The sequence below is a fragment of the Neomonachus schauinslandi genome, chromosome 2 (assembly GCF_002201575.2).
Source record: "Neomonachus schauinslandi chromosome 2, ASM220157v2, whole genome shotgun sequence".
NCBI lineage: Eukaryota > Metazoa > Chordata > Mammalia > Carnivora > Phocidae > Neomonachus > Neomonachus schauinslandi.
The window spans coordinates 119374505-119392671 of NC_058404.1; the positions used below are offsets into that span (position 1 = coordinate 119374505).

Genomic DNA, 18167 nt, shown 5'->3' on the forward strand with positions numbered 1-18167 from the left:
AAGCAAAACTCCATTGCAACAAAAATCTCTGCAAAACAATTTTCCAGCCCCAAATGGTCACCCACTTACTTAAAGGTGGTGTTGGATCTTATAAGCAATATTGCTGCAAAGGAAGAATTTAAAAAATTCCTTTCAGTCACTGGGTGCAATTCTACTTGGAATACTAAGAAATGCATAAATAATTGAGGCAGCAAATATATACTTGTTGCACTATTAGGCAAATTAATATTGGCTATTAGTCAAAGGACTAAAAAATAATCAAACAGCTTACTGGTTGAGTGTGAGCTTTGAGATCATACTGCCTAGGTTTAAATCCTGACTCTACCAGTTAATAATTTTCAGATCTTGAGTGTTTCATCTATGTAATGGAGATTTGATAAGATAATGAATTAAAAGACCCCACACATAGTACTTCAAATAATAATTATTAACACTTATTAAGAAATTTATACAGTATTTTAATTTAATCTTTGGCTATTATTTTCATTTTGCAGTTCTTCCACCACATCTTATTTGCAAAGGCATGTAATAAATAAGAATGATATAGTAAAACATAAGTTACCAGAACGCTTGGGAAATGAGTCATCTGGATAGGAAAGTTTTCCATAGGCTATGATTATAGATATAGTTTAAAAAATAAATAAATAAAATCAACAAATTGGATACAACTATTTCCTAATACTGTTATGTACTTCCACGCATTCTTAATGAGAGTATACTGGTAGTAATTAAACTTTTTTTTAATGAATCACTATTGTTATGGATATAAATTATAACTGTATGTTAATATTTCACAATCCCCTCAAGGCTTACTAAGAGGAATAAGCCCACTAGACTTTACCTAAAATTTTTTATCATGAAGTTCATGGATAGAATCCAGGGAGTATGTGAACTTGGATGGGAGAAAAAAAAAAATACATCTTTATTTTTACTAATCTCTAACTGAAATTTAGCATTTCCTTCAATTTTGAATGTAAGCAACAAACAGCTATACCTATATCTGTATCACCACTAGGAATGAGATACTTTGTATCACATTATAACTATTGCTATGAATTTTATTTTATACATTTAGAAACATTCTTAGAAGAGTCCATGGCTTCACCAGACTGCCAAAGTGGTCTGTGGCACAAAAGTTAAAAACTCTGACCTCAAATTTGTCCCAGTCTGCTGTGCATTGTTAATTAAGAGCATTAACACGTTCCATTATACTTTTCATACCGAAGCTTGTTTAGATTAGGGTAATACAAAATGGCTTATCTCGGACTTTTCTTTATGGACCTCCTGGATATGGTGAGTTCCCTTTGGGTAGGGAGCGATGTTTCCTACCACTCTTGTATAACTTCTGAAAGAACAAAACAGAGGGAAAAATAAGCCAAACGAAATGAGATTCAGAGGACACTGAAAGTAGAAATATAAAACATCCTACTCTCCTACTTTCTAAACTAGAAGACAGTATGAAACTCCACTGGTTAAATACCCTGAAGTTAACTGCATGGGTTCAAATTCTACTTCTGCCATTTATTAGCTATGTGACCCTGGGATCAGTAACTTAATCTCCCTGTGCATCAATTTCTTTATTTGTAAAAGGAGTTAATATGCACAGTACCTGACACATGACAACTGTTGCATAAACATTACCTATATTTATGATTATTTTTACACATGTTTCACATGATGGCCAGTTAATGTCTGACTGGTTACATTAATAACTTATGTTTACACAGCACTGCGGTGTACAGAACCCTTTTACATACATTATGACATCTGAACCATACCACAGCCCTGTGAAAAAGGACAGCTCTTATTATGTATAGTTCAGTGTTGGAAAAAACTAAGATGGTAACAACACAGTATCACCCAAATGAGATTAGAGCAAGAACTCAAACCTGTATTTCATCCTCTGCCCCAACTGCCTAATTCTGTTTCTACTATATTAGACCGGTTAAAACAGAGAACAAAGATTATTTTGGAAGAAGGGAAATAGGCTATGTGATGAGCACTTTAGTGCTCTGCTACTCACAGGGTTGTCTTCTGACCAGAATAATCTGTATCACTTCGGAGTTTGTTAAAACTGTAGACTCTCATGCTCCACCAAGGCTTACTAAATCAAAATCTGCATTCTGAACAAAATCCTTAGGTGACTCACATAGATACTAGCTTGAGAAGCACTGTTTCACTAATTGCTCTATGACACTCATTCTGGCCACTTAAACAGTATACATTAGCCCATTCATCACAGACCTATTTTAGTTATTAGGTAATACTTTATTGTAACAAGAACTTGATGTTGATGTTTTCTTTTTTATTTTTAAGTATATTTTAAAAACAAGTTTATATTTCTATTTAATTCTTTAAAATACCCACTTCGTTAGGTTAGAAAAGAATGTTAGAAAACTTTAAACAAGTCAGCGCTTACCTTTATTCCTTTTAAAAATTAATGTCGTACTACCCTTTGTCTGAAGGATACACAGAGAGCAAAACCACCCTCTCCATATTTTACATCCGGCAGATTAAAACAGGCCAATTCCATCCTTCTATTTCTGCCCCGCCCGGATATTTCAGTTAAGTAACAAGTTTTTCTGACCCAAAACTCTGATCTCTTGAGTTCTGCAACTCTGTGGATCTAGAAATTGAAAGAAAGAGGAGGAAAGTTTTTAAGCCTATTCCCGTTATCTCAATCTTGGCGGATGGGGCGAGGCAAATAAACAGCCCGCCCCTATCTCCCCATCCTCCTTGTTAATTCATAGTTGAATTTGATTTCTAGCCTGCTGTAATTCTAGGAAGGGCTATATGGGCCCACTCTTTTCAACACTGACCCTCTAGGTCAGAAATGCACTATATTTCAGCACGTGAGAGCGCTGATCAGCGGTCCGCTGGGTTCTACTTAAAATGACTGTTCCCATTTTGAGGGGTGCCTCCTCCCACTGGTTAACCAGCCCACGGGGCAGGCGAGTAAATACCGCTCACCTGCTTAACCGAAAACTTCAAAACCCCGGATCAACCAGGACTAAAGGCATCTAGTAATTAGACCGTGGTACCTCCCACTGCACATTCCTGATTGGGCGCGTGAAAGACGGATGTGTCGGCGCGCGCTCTAACCAGTCCGGGGAATTCCATTTCCTCTCCCTCCCACCAATATAAGCATTCAGGGGCGGTGCTTCCAGGAGACAGCCCGCCCCAACTCGAGCCGGTGCCTATTGCATCTCGCGAGAATTTGTGGGTTTGGGGGGCGGGCCCCCATCAGGAAGAGCGCACAAAACTGCCCTTAAGTCATTGCAGAGCTATAGCTCCTGCTAGCCAGCCACGAGATTCTCGCGAGATCCGCCGCCTCAATACCAAGTGAGGAAATTGGGGGACGCTGCTGGGAGGGGCGTGGGTCTCGACCGCGCAGCTGCCGCTTCCATTACCTTCCTCCCATGGTCTTCTTCCGGTTCTCGATGCTTCTCTGAATCTGAGGGTTTCCGCCGCTCGTCCACCCTTCCCCCCCCAGCCCATGACCCGCCTCCGGCCCCCGCCCTCCCAGTCCAATCTCCGATCTGTTTAGTAAGAAGGTGCTGTTCCGAAAAAGAAGGAAAAGGGGGTAGCACAGATAAACTCGGCCTTGGACGTAGGAAGTAAACCGTTCCCCTTCACCTTTAGATTCGTCCTGTGCTCGCGACGGCGGCGTTGGCGGACTGATACGCGGCGGTGAAGAGGCAGGAGGAGGGGGGAGGGGCGGAGCGTGGCAGCTGGCAGTAGTTCCGTCAGAGCGGACATCTTGTGGCTGTGTCGTGCGCGTGAGCCCCGTAGGGCCGGGGAGGCACCAGCTGCCGCGCGGGGAGGAGGCCGAGGCCGCAGCTTGAGGGAGGCCCCGGCCCCTCTGTACGCGTGGGTGTGGACGGCTAGGGGAAGGGAAGGGAGGCCGGCCCACTGGCCGGCCGGGTAAGAGGGGAAATACAGGCCTGGGGTGGCTTGAGTGACCAGCCTGTTGGGTGGGGTAGGGTGGGAAGGTTGGGGAAGCCAGGGCCTCTCCTGTTTAAGGGGGTGGGGGAATGGGCGCGTCCTCGCGCCTGAGCCGGAGCCTCAGGGGCAGCACGGGCGCGTGGTGGTGGTGGCTGGGCGGGCGCGTGCGGGAGCGCGCTGGAAGGCGGAGTGTACGGTGGCGTCAGGGGCCGACACAGAATAGCTGTAGCTGCGGGGACAGCAACACACATCAAGTCTTTCCTCTATTATTTCTTTCCCCTCCCTGGCCGCACCTTTGAGCAGAAACCGAAAGAAGCCCGGCGTCAGTCCGGAGTCTCCTGTTTCCCCCTCCCCCCTAGCCTTTCTTTGCCCTAGTGACGCCGGCATAGCGCCGACTAGGCCCCGGCTCCTCCTCTGCTGGGCTCCGGACCCTGCCCCGCACCCACCCCTTTCTCCTACGCCTCTTCCTCTCCCACCCGGGTCTCTTCCTTTCGAGAGGCCGGGAAGTCAAACTTGTAGCCGCCCCTCCGCTCTTCCCGTCACCCTCGCCTCCTCTTCGGGCCGAAGCACGGCATAGAGGCTGTTGGTGGCTTTGCCACGCCACCCCACCCACCCCGGATCGCGACCGTTTTAAGGGACCTGGATTCATCAGGGTCTCTCATCCGGGGCCTGTACGAGTGCTGATCTGCTCCGTTTTTGCAAAAGGCGCCTGTGTCTGGCAGAGCCGGTGTGAGACGAAGAGACAATCCTTCCCTGCCGCCCGGATAATCAAGAGTTTTGGCCGGACCTTTGAGCACACACCGAGAGAGTGAGGAGCCAGACGAAAAGCACAGACTATGGCGCTGAAACGGATTAATAAGGTAACCCGTGGGGCTGAAGGGAATGGGGTCGTGGGAGGAAAGGAAGGCTTAGTCTCGGAGGAAAGCGTGGGGGTGGGGAGGAAGTATAATTACGAAAACGTCTCTCCTTGGGTCACTTCTGTTGGGGGATGGGAAACGCAGATGTACTTTAAAGAAATGCGGTTTAAAGCTAGAAACAGAACACTTGTGGCGAATGAGGTGTATCTTATGTTTCGGTGGAATCGGTGCAAATTAGGGGTGGGGGAGAGTGACTTCAGGCGCTTTGGTTCTGCTTCTAAAAGAAGAGTTCTTGTTTGAGGGTCAGAATTGACGAGAGACCTCCCGCAGATGTCATGGCGCTTCCTATTCTCGGTGCTTAAAAACTTCAGTTGTAAGAGAAAGGCTCTTGGGTTTTCTAGGGGGAAGAATCATAAGAAACTCATAGGGGAGAAGATCATTGAAATCTGGCGGGTCCCGAATAATTGGGAGTCGGTGTAGAAGTCTCCTGGCGGCTGAAATGTAGTGAATGAGCCTAGTCAAAACTTCATCGACTCTGGGCAGGTTACACAAGAGTAAGTGGGGTTGGGAGGAGATGGGCTGACACTATGTTACTACTTTCTGTGTTTTGTAGTTAGAAACTTCTCACCCGAAGCTATTTATCAGAGGGACACCGGGAACTGATGTAAAAGGCTTCTGGAAGCTCCCTTCTTTTGGGGGGAAGGAGGGACTGGGGTGTGATGGCAGGAAGGGAAGGTTCGGTGCACCTATTTTGCCTCAGCTCATTTAATAACACTCTCGGAGAAGATTGTTTCGCTACTTAAAACGTGGTTTGATATAAACTATCGATAGAAGTTGAAAAAATAGGATTTTTCGAGGCTCGGGATGGGGGGGTAAGCGGAACCTCCACCTCCGGTGGTTTAGTCTCATTTTCTTGCTCTAACTTTATCCCGCATTTTAAGATGGCGGCTGCTTTAACTGGTTCAGGCTTTTTCCGGCATCTCCTTTCGTAATAATATGAAATAATATTCTTTGTTAAATGTTAACTTTGACATCAGATTGTACACAGCTCTTAAGACAACCTGCTCAAGACTTTATATTCAAACTCTGAGACTGTATTTCCCTTTTTTGTAACTTGTGTTATGTGTGGTGTGTTTGATTCTTGCACAATCGAGGAGGGTGGAGTATTTACAGCTAACTTGAAAAAAATGTCATGGAATAAATTCAGCCTTACTAAAACTAGAAGACAGAGGAGGTTGTGGGTTAGAAACTTCGCTTTGGATGGGTTACTTTTTTTTAAGGGGGGCTCTACGTGGAAGGAATGGCAAGGACTTGGCTTTACTAAGTAGACTTGATGCTGCCTAATTTTATTTAATACGTGTAACTTTGGAGTTTATTTAACCAAACGTATTATGAAAGATGATGGTTCAGATCTTCACGCAATGTATTAAGGCTGAAATCTTGAATTTTGATGTAGTCCATCATTGCATTGTCATTGTGAGTTTATGTGAAATATAAACTTAAATCTTTGTTTTTGAGAGAATAGAAAAGGAAAGGAAAAAATTTTTAGGAGTTAAGATTTAAAGTAAAAAGGATTAAGCATCTCTGATCACTTCTAAGGCCAGCAATACATTGGAGAAGCACAGTCATATTTTACAGCATAGTTAATACAAAGAATATAACATTCAATACGAATCAAAATCTTTTATATATGAGAATTAGTTCAGGTTACTAAGATGTGGAATAATTTCAGATCCATAGCTTTTTATGTGTGTGGAACAGAACACTTTAAAGGAAGGTCTCACTGATTTTTTTTCTTTTACAGGTGACACCCAACTCCTGTGACAACACTTACTGATTTAAAAGCTCTAGAGAGGCAATATAATTAAGAATGTGAACTTTGGAGTAAAAATACTCCAGTTAGAGTTCTAGGAGTGGACAAGTTATTTGTATGCCTCTCTAAAATGAATACTTGTTATGTATGAACAATAGTTGAGTGCCTAGTATGTTCTAGACACCAGGGATGCAGCAGTGAGCAAAACTAGGTTTCTAGATTTTATTTTAGGATTAAAGAGGTTAATGTGTGGCTTTGAACAGGCCCCTAGCACATGGCACTCAGATTATTATTACTGCTATTTAATATCACTATTTTTAATCCTCAAACTTTAATTAAAGAACTTCCCTGGTTTAGTTCTTTCATTAATACCAGATTGTCTTCTGTTGTAAATATTTTGAAAGTATGCGTAATACAGAAACTGGATATAATAGTTTCCAAATTGGAAGAAACAGTGTTTATGTGGGACTGTTAATTCAACCTATATAAAGTTTTTGAAAGGCACGTGGCTTGGTATTTAGCTGTTAGTGTCAGAATCACAGGATGAAACTTGAAGAAAAACAAAACAAAAAATCCAAGATCCAAACAGAATTTTAGTGAGTAGAGAGGTAATGGGAAATGGCTCGTTTAGGGACCTCTGTTCTAGAAATACGAGGTCAAGTAGGCATTGATGTTAGTATAGTATTTTTTGTGTCATGTATCTCTTTGTTTTGAATTTACTGTCTGAAGCCCCCAAATTCCAAACATTAAGATGTCTGTATTTGTTGTTGATACTTTATTGAAATATTTATCATTGGGATATTTTTAGCCATTAGTAGTCATCTGGACAAGCCTTTGGATTTGTTTTTTCCTAAAGCTACGTTGCAGTATTTTGAGTATTTCTTAGACCAGGCATCCTTATCAAATAATCTTACTTGGTTTTCTACTATATTATTTATTTAATAAGCTGTAGTATGGTTTTATAGGGCTATTTATTAAACAACAAGAATCAAAAATGGGAACTCCCAAGTTGATTAGTGGTGTTTGAGGACCATAGACAATTTTACTACTCCCATTAAACAGAATAACTATGGTGCTTGTATTTTGGGGAAGTTTAAAAAGAACTTTACATAAAATATGTGAGCCGAGCCTAGAGGATTAATGTTTTGAGTGTTTGCAATGTGTCAGAACTATTTGAGACACCTGTATTAACTCATTTAATATTACAACATTCAAGGAAGTAGGTACAATTAAATTGTTACCCCATTTCAAGATTAGAAACCTGCGGCACAGAAAGGTCAAAAAACACCCAGAGTTATACCATGGCAGAATTGGGATTTGAACCTGCACAGTCTGGCTCCACAATGTGTCTTAACTGTTCTGTCATCTTTTAGGTTTTTGATAATCAAAAAGGTTTTCTTTTGCATTATTGTACTGCTAATAATAGTTAGGACTTAGCATTTATTATGTACCAAGCACTGTTCCTAAGCCCTTTATAAGAATCAACTCATTAATCCTCACAACAGTTCTCTTGAGATAGATGCTCTTTACCATTCAATATTATACATAAGGAAACAGGCACAGAGAGGTTAAGTTCCTTGTCTAGTCACACGGCTAGTTAAGTGACTAAGAGATCAGATAGTCTACCTCAAGAGCTTAAGTTCTTAAACTCCATGCTGTTCTGCTATTCTGAACCATTTCGATTTCTGTTCCATCAAATGAATGAATGTTACTTGGTCTTGCTACCTGAGATAAGCTATTGCTCTCCTTTCCCAGTTCACATTTAAATAATTGGGATTTGACTTTACTCTTACTCTCAGGTTATAGCTAACTTGTGAACTAAGCCGTTCACTAACCTAAGTTTTGAAAGCAGGAGTGAGTTTCTTTTTGATTAGTCTCTTCAAGGACTGTGGGAACTACCAGGTGCCAACTAATTGCTAGGGGTATCTTAAAATACACTTATCCCCAAAGAGCCTGTAGGCTGCATACATGGTTTTGCAGGGGTTTCTTTAAGACCCTCAAGGTGCTTCTGTAGCCAGCTAAATTTGTGGGATGGTTGTGTGACTCATGGATGCTAATCACGGTGACCTTGGTGTTTAATTTTATTAAGAGTGACTTACTTTAACATTGCTTTTATCATCCTCATCTGCAGTATTGTAGTTTTCGTTGTTCCTACAAATACAAAGTTGAATACTCTCACTAGAACTAGGGGGAAAACTACTACTTGTATCTGTTGTTAGGTTATATGTTACTTAATTCAAGGATTCAGTACCCCTTGTTAGTCTAATACACAGTCAATTCTTGAAGATTTTCCAAATCCTTTTGACTATAATGATCCTTTTCTAGTAAAGAAGATACTAGCTTTCTACTACTGACATAAAAGTTTTCAGATTAAAGTCTCTAATCTTAGATTGGGTTTTGCATTCTATATTGTTTGTGGGTTTTGACATGAGTTGCATTTATATATCAGGATATTGAGCAGAGATCTTAAAAAATATAGTATATTGGATCTTAGCAGATTTATGGAATCATTTTCTGTGGGAACAGGCATAATTTTGAAATGTCCCCTAGGTGATTCTGAGGCCTGCCTCTGGTTAAGACCCACAGACCTAGGGATACTCATTTAATCAATACTTAACTGAGGTTTTGCTCTGTTTGGCACAGTAGTCTAGTCCCAGGAGATAAAAAATAAGGAAGCCTTGTCATTACCCATGAGAATCTCTGCTTTGAGTGGAAGAAAAAAGCACATAAACACACGAATAGGTGTTTGTCACCTTGCACAACTTAGCTTTCAAGAATATAAATCAAGTATGAGAAACACTTAACTGAAAAGAAATTAAAAGGGAATCTTTAGTCATATTATCAGATTTACCCATTATTATTAAAGGTAGTTTAAATATTTTACCTATACTATATTTTGTCATTTTAGAGTGGTTTTTCTAACTATACTTAATTCTCAGTGTCGAACTATTTTGAAATTAGCAAAGTTAAAGTATTTTCATTCTTTAACTGGAAAATTTGTGTTGATTTGGTTTTGCTACAACAGCAATGATCTTATTTGAAAATTGAACAGTGTAATTAAGAACAGATGCGTTTAGTGAATAACTTACTAGCCAAGTTAACCTTGGTAGATAAGATTCTCAAAACTACCCTCTGCCTTGTTATTTGGGGAAGAGAAAAATTCAATAAAGTGTTCTATACTTTCCCTTAAACATTTGATTTTTATCTCCAATACTTTCAACATAATCTTGTATCATTCAGACTTTGAACTTTTCATAGCTGGATTTGTCATATTTTGGCCTTGTAGGTTTCAGTTGTGAATCACTACTTGGTTACTTACTCATTTTTAGGATAGAGTACTTGTTCACATTCATCCTAGCCTTGTTATCATTTCAAAGCTAATGTATAATTGGATGTTTTCCACCACTGGACTGCTGTTAATTTTGTTTTTTATTTTTTTTATTTTTATTTTTTTTTTTTTTTAAGATTTTTTATTTATTTATTTGAGAGAGAGAGAATGAGAGACAGAGAGCATGAGAGGGAGGAGGGTCAGAGGGAGAAGCAGACTCCCTGCCAAGCAGGGAGCCCGACGCGGGACTCGATCCCGGGACTCCAGGATCATGACCTGAGCCGAAGGCAGTTGCTTAACCAACTGAGCCACCCAGGCGCCCCATTGTTTTTTAAAATCTATGAAATGTCTTGTATGTTTTTATGTATCAAAGTTGAAAACCAAAATTTGGCTTTCTGGTTTTGCTCATTTAGAATAGTGCCTATAGAAGAATAGCTTTGAATAAATTTAAGTGATTTAAGTGGTGATCTAAAGAAAGAAAATGGTAGTAGTATTCATTCAACCCATTCTTTATATCTTGTCTAATTAGACGAGCAAGCACACTGTCTCACCTGTAATTACAACTAAATAGGAAATTAATGTATTGTCAGTGATACAATGAGACATGGTTTACCTGTTAATCCTTAAGCTAAAAGAAACTTTCAGGATTTCTCAGAAATTATAAATTCCAAACTAAAATGATTTTAAAGTGACTATTCCTTCTCATTCTTAAGTCTATAGTTGTATAAGGAACTGTATGGGATCTGTTCAGATCCCATAATATTTTTGCCAAGCTTCCTTCTGAAATAACTTATGGTAGGGATACATTTCTGAAATGTTTGCTGTTTCCTTCGTTATCATTTGTGTCTACACATGGTATATAGAAATTTCACAACATTAAACGTAATAAGAAAATTGTTTGCTTCATGGTAAACCTGATCTTCATAAGAACAATTAGAGCAGTTCTCATCTGCCTAATTAGGCAATTAAGTGTACTGCATTTTGTCCTATCATTGGTCTGAATATGTACTTTTATATTTTGCTAGGTTGTAAAGGCTCCTTGAGGGTGATTCTTACCTCAAAATTTCTTGTAAAGGCACTCTTCTTGCCTCCCACCTCATGGCCTCATCTCATCCAGCCCCCAAGGTAGTACTTTCTGTTGCTCAGTGTAGGTTTTAAGAGGCAAGGACTGTCTTTATAGTGCTGATTCACATAGTTATACACATCTTGTCTTTAAGTCAAAAGTTTTTAAAGAAATGGACTCTTTAATAGAATACAAGAAATTACCTTTCAGTAATGGCATGAACTTCTGAGTTTTCCCAAAAGTGATGATGGGAATTGTATCTATGCTACTACTATCATTATGACCTTTGTGTGATAACGTATAAGATGAATGGTGGAGTATGGGATAACAGGTGATTGTGAACATGGTGATAATTACTGTACTCAAGGATGGAACCCATGAACTTGGCTTTACCATAGTAATCATCTTTGTTTTCATAAATGCTGACTTTGGTTATGTTAATCTAACATACAAGTGGTGGCTATCATTGGAAGAATGTTTAGCAGAATGTTTAAAGATTTTTTTTTTTTTTTTATTTGAGAGAGAATGAGACAGAGCATGAGAGGGGGGAGGATCAGAGGGAGAAGCGGACTCCCTGCGCTGCGGGACTCGATCCCGGGACTCCGGGATCATGACCTGAGCCGAAGGCAGTCGCTTAACCAACTGAGCCACCCAGGCGCCCCTAGCAGAATGTTTAAATGGTTATTCTTAGAGGCATTAAACCTTACTGGACACTGATCTGGCATGGCTGCTGTGTAGCTTCATTATTCATAAATAGTTCTTAGATTTCCAATTTATAAACTCTTTAAAGGCAGAGACCATTTTTTATACTTCCCTATCATTTCTGTATACCTCTGTGTTTAATACCTTGGCTTCCTGTTCTTCATAGTCTATGGTTAGTCATTTCACTTCTTTGAAATGAGTAAGATGTAGCGAGAGAAGCAAGAAGCAGATATTTAGTCTGTTTAGACTTCTAAGCCAGTGTCTCAGCCTTTTCATGATTTTCTTCTAACAGCGGTCAAAGAGATCCTGTGCGCTATAATGATCAAAGATGATCAAAGATCTTTCTCAAGATAAACTGTATAGACTTTCTCTTATGAGTCCCAGAAAAGGAATGGTCAAACTCCTTACTGTGTAATTATGTACTTCCAGATGAGAACACTCAATGGCTTAAGCTGTCCTTTTGGTGCCTTTTAGAGAGATTTGCTTGACTCCTTATCCTGTGAGTCTGTTTAGGCTTTTAAATGGAAAGGAAGCATATTTCTAAGGGAGAAGAGGCCTGGATTCTCATGCTAGCCAGGTGTGCGGGAAGGTTTCAGGAGAAGCAGTTCAGAGGAAGATGATCCAAAAAGGAAATTCCCTCCAGGAGAACACACCATGGCAAAGAGATGTCTAACTTTGGTGAGGTTTTATTTTTTTATGTCCTTGTATGCCCTTGGTCCATTTTAGTGTCCCTTCACCGTGAGTGGAGCTATTAGCAACTAGTGTGTACCAGTCTCCCTGCCAACCTCTTTGCTATTTTAGTGGTCTTAATAGTTGGCCAAGAGCCCACCTTAATAATGCTGGCCTTGGGGAAAGAGATGGTTAACAGTATGAAGATTTACAGGTGCTAGATGTGAGCTGTTCTCTCTGGTCCTTGCCACTGTTACTCTCTACTAGGAAGCAAAGAGCTAACGGTTTCAGTTCTTCATATAATTCTACAAATTGTTTTTGTCTCTAAAGCCTATGAAAGTTAAGGATTTAAAGTCATTTCATAAGTTAAAACCAAAGGCAAAATTACTTTTGAAAATTCTTTGAGTGGGTGCTTCATTGAAAATTGATCTTAAGTCCAGTAAGTACACCTTGAGTAGAACAGAGTTGGGTTGGTACAGTTGAAATTTTTTTCTTCAGTTTGCCAAATGCCATATCAAATTTTTTAAAATACATCTTTGATGTAAGGACACCCTTTTGAAAAAGCAGCCATTTGAAATCTATCCCTAGACCTCTAAGTTTCAAGTGTTTAGTAGATAAACTAAAGCTTAGTATGTCCTACACTTGAATGCAATCTTTCCCCTAGTGTAAGGGGTTCTGATGTAGAGTAGAAGTAAGGCCTGTTTCCATAAGATTGTTGTAAGGGTAAAATGCTTGTTATTTAAGATCTTTTATCATCCTCAGTGACTTAGTTCTCGTGTTCTTCTCTCACCTGAATTACTGCTCTAGCTTCCTAATGTAGTTAACCTGTTTTTTTGTTCTTTGTATTAGGGATTCCTACAATAGGGGGATGAGTCTGTGATACCCCACAAATTAAAATTTTGTGCGGGCTTATGTGTATTTGGGGGGATAGAAGGTCAGTAGCTTTACTCAGTCTTAGAAGTCCTTGTTATAAAAAGTTAAGAGCCAACGTTCTGAACAATATATATATATAGAGAGAGATACATAGGTATAGGTCTATGTAAAGGTTCATAGTTTTTTCTCTTAAAATTTGAAGACCTGCAAAATAATGCTATATGTGAAAAAGATACATATCTAGTAGTGTATAAAAATGTGGAGAAGCCAAATTTGGCATAATCTGTTACCTTCTGTGGGGGAAAGGGAATGGAATTTGAGGAGTATGTGAGGGATCTTCAGTTATATCCGCAGCATTTTTTTTTTTTTAATATGAAGGTAGTGTAGTAAAAATGTTAAGCTTTACTTAACAGGCTGGGTACACAGATTCATGGGTACTTTTAGGCTATGACCTAGTAAGTTAAAAAATTAAAAGCATTCCTTCTAGTGTACTATTGACCAAGTACATTTTTTAAAAATAACCAAATTGGATTTGTTTTATTCCTGCTTAAAAACTATCCATGGTTCGGGGCCCCTGGGTGGCTTAGTTGAGCATCTGACTCTTGGTTTCAGCTCAGGTCATGATCTCATGGGTTGTGAGATTGAGCCCCATGTAGGGTGCCCTCTGTGCACCCCTCCCTCCACCCATGCTCCCTCACTCTCACTCGCTGTCTCAAACAAGTAAGTAAATCTTAAAAAAACAAAAACAAAAAAACTATCCACGGTTCCCATTGCCTTTAGGATAGTCTTTGACATATTCAAAGCTCATGAAAGATCCAGCCATGGTTAACCTTTGTGGTCACATGCGCTGCTTCCTTACCGGTGCCCTGCTGTGTTTCTGGTATGCCAGACTATAAGCAAATTTTTACAGCCTGTGTTCTTTCACACCCTCAACTTTGAGTTTCTCTATTTGGAATGCTTATCTCTCTCCATCAAGACCTAGCTCAGTTGTCACTGTTTTTAAACCTAGGCAAGGTTAGTGGTTACCTTTTTAGGATTCACGAAGCATTTGGATGCCTTTATTTTAAAGCACTTAAGTTGTTGAAATGTAGTTTTTTGTTTTTGCATTGTGCCTACTATAAGCTCAGTCTGTTGGGAAAGGCATTCATGTTTTATCTTGGTATTATTCAAGCCTAACCTGCTGGACACCAAAAATGCAGTCTTCCTGTAAGTGAATAAATGTTTTGATAGTGAAACTTTAATAGCACATATTGCACTTTTCATTTTAGAAATGGATTTAAATCTCTGGTTTCTGTGATTAGATTAAAAGTTTCTTTTTTTTTTTTCTTTTTTCTTTTTAAAGATTTTATTTATTTGACAGAGAGACAGCCAGAGAGGGAACACAAGCAGGGGGAGCGGGAGAGGGAGAAGCAGGCTTCCCGCAGAGCAGGGAGCCCGATGCAGGGTTTGATCCCCAGACCCTGGGATCATGACCCGAGCCAAAGGCAGATACGTAACGACTGAGCCACCCAGGCACCCTAGATTAAAAGTTTCTAGACAGGACACATGACTGCTCCCTCTAGCTTAATTTTAAGACTGCTTCATTTAGATTTCTTTCTTACATGTTTTTCAAAAAACAAGACTTGAGCATTACATTGTGCTTTAGTAGGATAGTCTGTATGGGTCCCAGTAGCGCTCTACTTAGAATGGGTCTCCTCACTCTTGGGGTTTTCCCCGGCCTTGGATTTATTAGAAGGAAACCGGAGTGGTTAACGATCAAAGGAAATAGCTGTAGGAAACCAGAGCCAGCTACAACCTCAGGGACTAAAATGGCATGTGTATATGCCAAGTCAGCTCTTACTATCTCTGCTGCTCAATGTGGTCTCTTTTTCTTTGGATTCACCATGTAATTTCGGGGCACATGCCTTCCAACAGCTCTAGGTCACATCCTTACAGCTCCTGATTTAGAGAAGGAAGAAGTGTTCCAGCTTTAATTTGAAAAACCAGGCAGAGATGGATGGACTTCATTAGGTCAGGTCCTGGCTTAGGTTACTTTCCAACCCTTTGAGCTGATCAGAGGCTGAAGGAACAAAATTCTGTGATTAGCCTTGTCTGAGTAATGGGTGATTGTCAGCCACCATTAACCAAACACCATTAACTACAATCACGTTTGGAGTAAAGGAAAAGCATTTTCATGAAAGCAGGTTAAGATATTTATTGAGTAGACAAAATGTCATATATATAGAAGAGCGTCTTAAGATGAGTTGTTACTCTGCTTTCTCAGATTTTTTCCTTGCTAAGATGCTATTGTGTAATCTCATTTGCTTATGCTATGGTCATAATAATGTCATGAGAATTACTTGTTTTCTTAGAGGTGAGTACTGGTACATGATAGGAAAGACCTGTTTTGATACTTAAAATAACTTTGGTCATTTTTTTCAGTGTTGCATTTAACGTAGATTTTAGTACGTAAGGTAATTGGCCTAATTTTAGATCTTTGGTGATTACTTCAGAGGTGTCTTGGTCATGGAAAACTTGAAAAATAAGGCACTTAGAAATTATTTGAGAATAAGATCTTGAAATTATAGGAGGGAAAAGCTGAAATTAGACCTTCACTCTAGAGTAATAATGCTGGCATATAAAGGCTTAATGATTTATAAATATTGTGCCTAAAAACTTGTTTCTTCTATAAGAAACATTTTCTTACATTTTTCATAATTAAAATGTAATTTTCAAATGGATGTTGGTATGTTCTAGATCAGCTTTATAGATTCTTGGAATTGTATTTATAATGAAGTTGTTTCAGGGTTACTTGGGTATTTTGTATCAGCCTATCATTAGATTGGTTTTTATTTAAAAATAACTGCTAGATTTTCTTTTCAGGCATTTAAACAAATAAGTGAATAATTTGGGATAGATCACTGTAAGAAACTAGGAGGTAAATCTTTCTGGAAAGAGGGAGAGGGTGGTTTGGAACAGGTAAGTTGTGTTGGGGGGGGCGGGTTGGTTTTTTTTTCTTTTGAACCCTTACGTTCCTGAAGGAGAGAGGGAATTCGACTGCATAAGTTAACTTTTGGTATTTTTTTTTGGTGGGCCAGTTCAGCAGAAGAACTTGTTATATAAATAAGCCTTGGAACATGGGAGAATTTTGTTCATATCAGTTAGACTAGACTACTTGATTCTTACCTACAGTAAAATATTTATGCCTTGAGATGATAAAGTAGATTCCTATTATAACAAAAGTGGCTGATTGAAAACTTACCTGGCCTATGAAAAAGTAATTTGCTTGATAATGGATAGTCAATTCAGGTTGCAAGTACATTTCTATTTTTATTCAAAAAAGTATAGTTTTCAAAACTTGGTTCAGAATCATTTGATATTTTGTGAGGGTGTTTGTTTTTATTTTTAAGCTAAAAACCATACATGGTTTCTTTTAACCATTTGTTTAACTTCCATTCAAGAGTTTCTGTAATTCTACTGATCAGGATCAAAAGTGGTTGGAATGAATTTTCTCCCATTTTAAAATATGCTGAACATACGAAGGTGTATTTACTAAGGCAAGCAGAAATGATCTGATCTTCCATTATCCTGAGATTGTGAATCCTGGGATCTCTGGCTGTTTTGATAATACTAAAAGCAGATCTGGTATGAGTTTTCAGAAGCAAATTAGCAGAGTGTATCAGAGCAACCTCCCCCCCCCACCCCAGTTTTAATTGAAATATAATAGACCTGTAACGTTTTTAGTTTTAGATATACTACATAGTGTTCTGATATTTTGTGAAATGATTACCACAAGGACAACTCTTCTGCATTGGTTTTTGTTGTTGTTGTTTTAATGGAGTGAATTTGGATTAATCGCTCCTGAACAATTGGCTATTTCCTAACGTGCATTTTGACCATATGATAGAGGCAAATGTTTGCTCTAGTTATCTCCCTGCAGTATTGTATATTCCCTTTCTTAGAAGCCCACTATTACCTCATGGGTTTATAAATCCCTATAGAGATTTATATATAGGTGTATATAGTTAAAGTTATATTCTCTTAAATTAAAAAAAAAATAAACCACTGTATTTTATTACATTATCCATATTTGTTACATACAAGTCATGGAAGAGCCAAGTACATATTTGTAAATATAAGGTCAGATGGAATTTTAGAAACTGCATGTTTTACAACAAGCAAGCTTCAGGTTCTTCCAGAGTTGTAATTTTACTGAACATTGTATAAAAGACATTGTTGAGTTGCAGGAATAAGATCAAACCAAAAAGGATACCTACCTAGCCCCATGAGAGAGTTTTCAAGTGGAAAATGAGGTCTGCAGTTAGTATGGTTCAGAAATAACAGGGTTTAAGATAATAGAAACGGCGAGGGCCTCTGAGATGTCCAGAATTTCAGCAAACAACATGAATATTGAGAACTGCTTTGTCTAAGTTCTTAAGCCATGAAAGTATCTGATAAGAACTTTTTTTAATAAGGACACCTTTTGTTGGTGTAACAATTTTCATATCTATGCCTACTGGACTATGGCTACTTAGGCTTTTTCTCCTAGAATTTATTAATGTGAACTGTGATTGTATGTTCCTTAAAGAATGGGGTGAAAATTCTTTTCTTGCTTACGTTTTTTTATTATGGTTACATGACCCATCATTTTCTGTTTTGGTATAGGAACTTAGTGATTTGGCCCGTGACCCTCCAGCACAATGTTCTGCAGGTCCAGTTGGGGATGATAGTAAGTAACTCTCAAGTTGATTTTAATGGCTAATTTCAAAAAAGCTAGTACATTTTTAGATAACAGTTTTGTTTTGTTTTTCCCTAGTGTTTCATTGGCAAGCCACAATTATGGGACCTGTAAGTACTAAGAATTAAAACATTCTGCTTTTAATTAAAAATTCAACATTGACCTACTTGTATTTAACTTATATTTATTTTATGACATTG

The 18167-nt window shown here is 39.0% G+C and overlaps 2 protein-coding genes across 5 annotated transcripts in view; one reads left to right on the top strand and one right to left on the bottom strand.

The window, feature by feature from the left end:
* Nucleotides 1-278: 278 nt before the first annotated feature.
* On the bottom strand, nt 279-4332 carry LOC110572154. Its single transcript, XM_044913090.1, has 4 exons — nt 4239-4332; nt 3411-3912; nt 2420-2626; nt 279-1345 (listed from the first exon to the last, which is right to left on the bottom strand). Exons 1-3 carry the CDS (start codon nt 4330-4332, stop codon nt 2566-2568), a joined length of 657 nt encoding a protein of 218 aa, XP_044769025.1. The 3' UTR covers nt 279-1345; nt 2420-2565.
* The window catches only part of UBE2D3 (ubiquitin conjugating enzyme E2 D3), a 28683-nt gene continuing 13766 nt past the window's right edge, over nt 3251-18167 (top strand). For 2 of the 4 annotated variants that reach the window (XM_021680414.2, XM_044912900.1), the window contains exons 1-4: nt 3684-3864; nt 4651-4805; nt 17895-17958; nt 18046-18077. In XM_021680414.2, the coding sequence (XP_021536089.1) occupies nt 4782-4805; nt 17895-17958; nt 18046-18077 (120 nt within the window). In that variant the 5' untranslated portion in view covers nt 3684-3864; nt 4651-4781. Of the gene's footprint in view, nt 3343-3554; nt 3865-4650; nt 4806-17894; nt 17959-18045; nt 18078-18167 lie in introns of those variants that run through there. The other 2 variants (XM_021680415.2, XM_044912899.1) reach the window with 2 other exon arrangements.

What these genes read in the sequence shown, in the direction of transcription:
- LOC110572154 (XM_044913090.1), bottom strand. Translation starts at nt 4,332, where the DNA reads ATGCCGGCGTCACTAGGGCAAAGAAAGGCTAGGGGGGAGGGGGAAACA. An exon ending in CTTTCGGTTTCTGCTCAAAG is followed by an intron (nt 3,913 to 4,238) that starts GTGCGGCCAGGG and finishes CCGGCCGGCCAG; the next exon opens with TGGGCCGGCCTCCCTTCCCT. An exon ending in AAGAAGACCATGGGAGGAAG is followed by an intron (nt 2,627 to 3,410) that starts GTAATGGAAGCG and finishes TTCAATTTCTAG; the next exon opens with ATCCACAGAGTTGCAGAACT.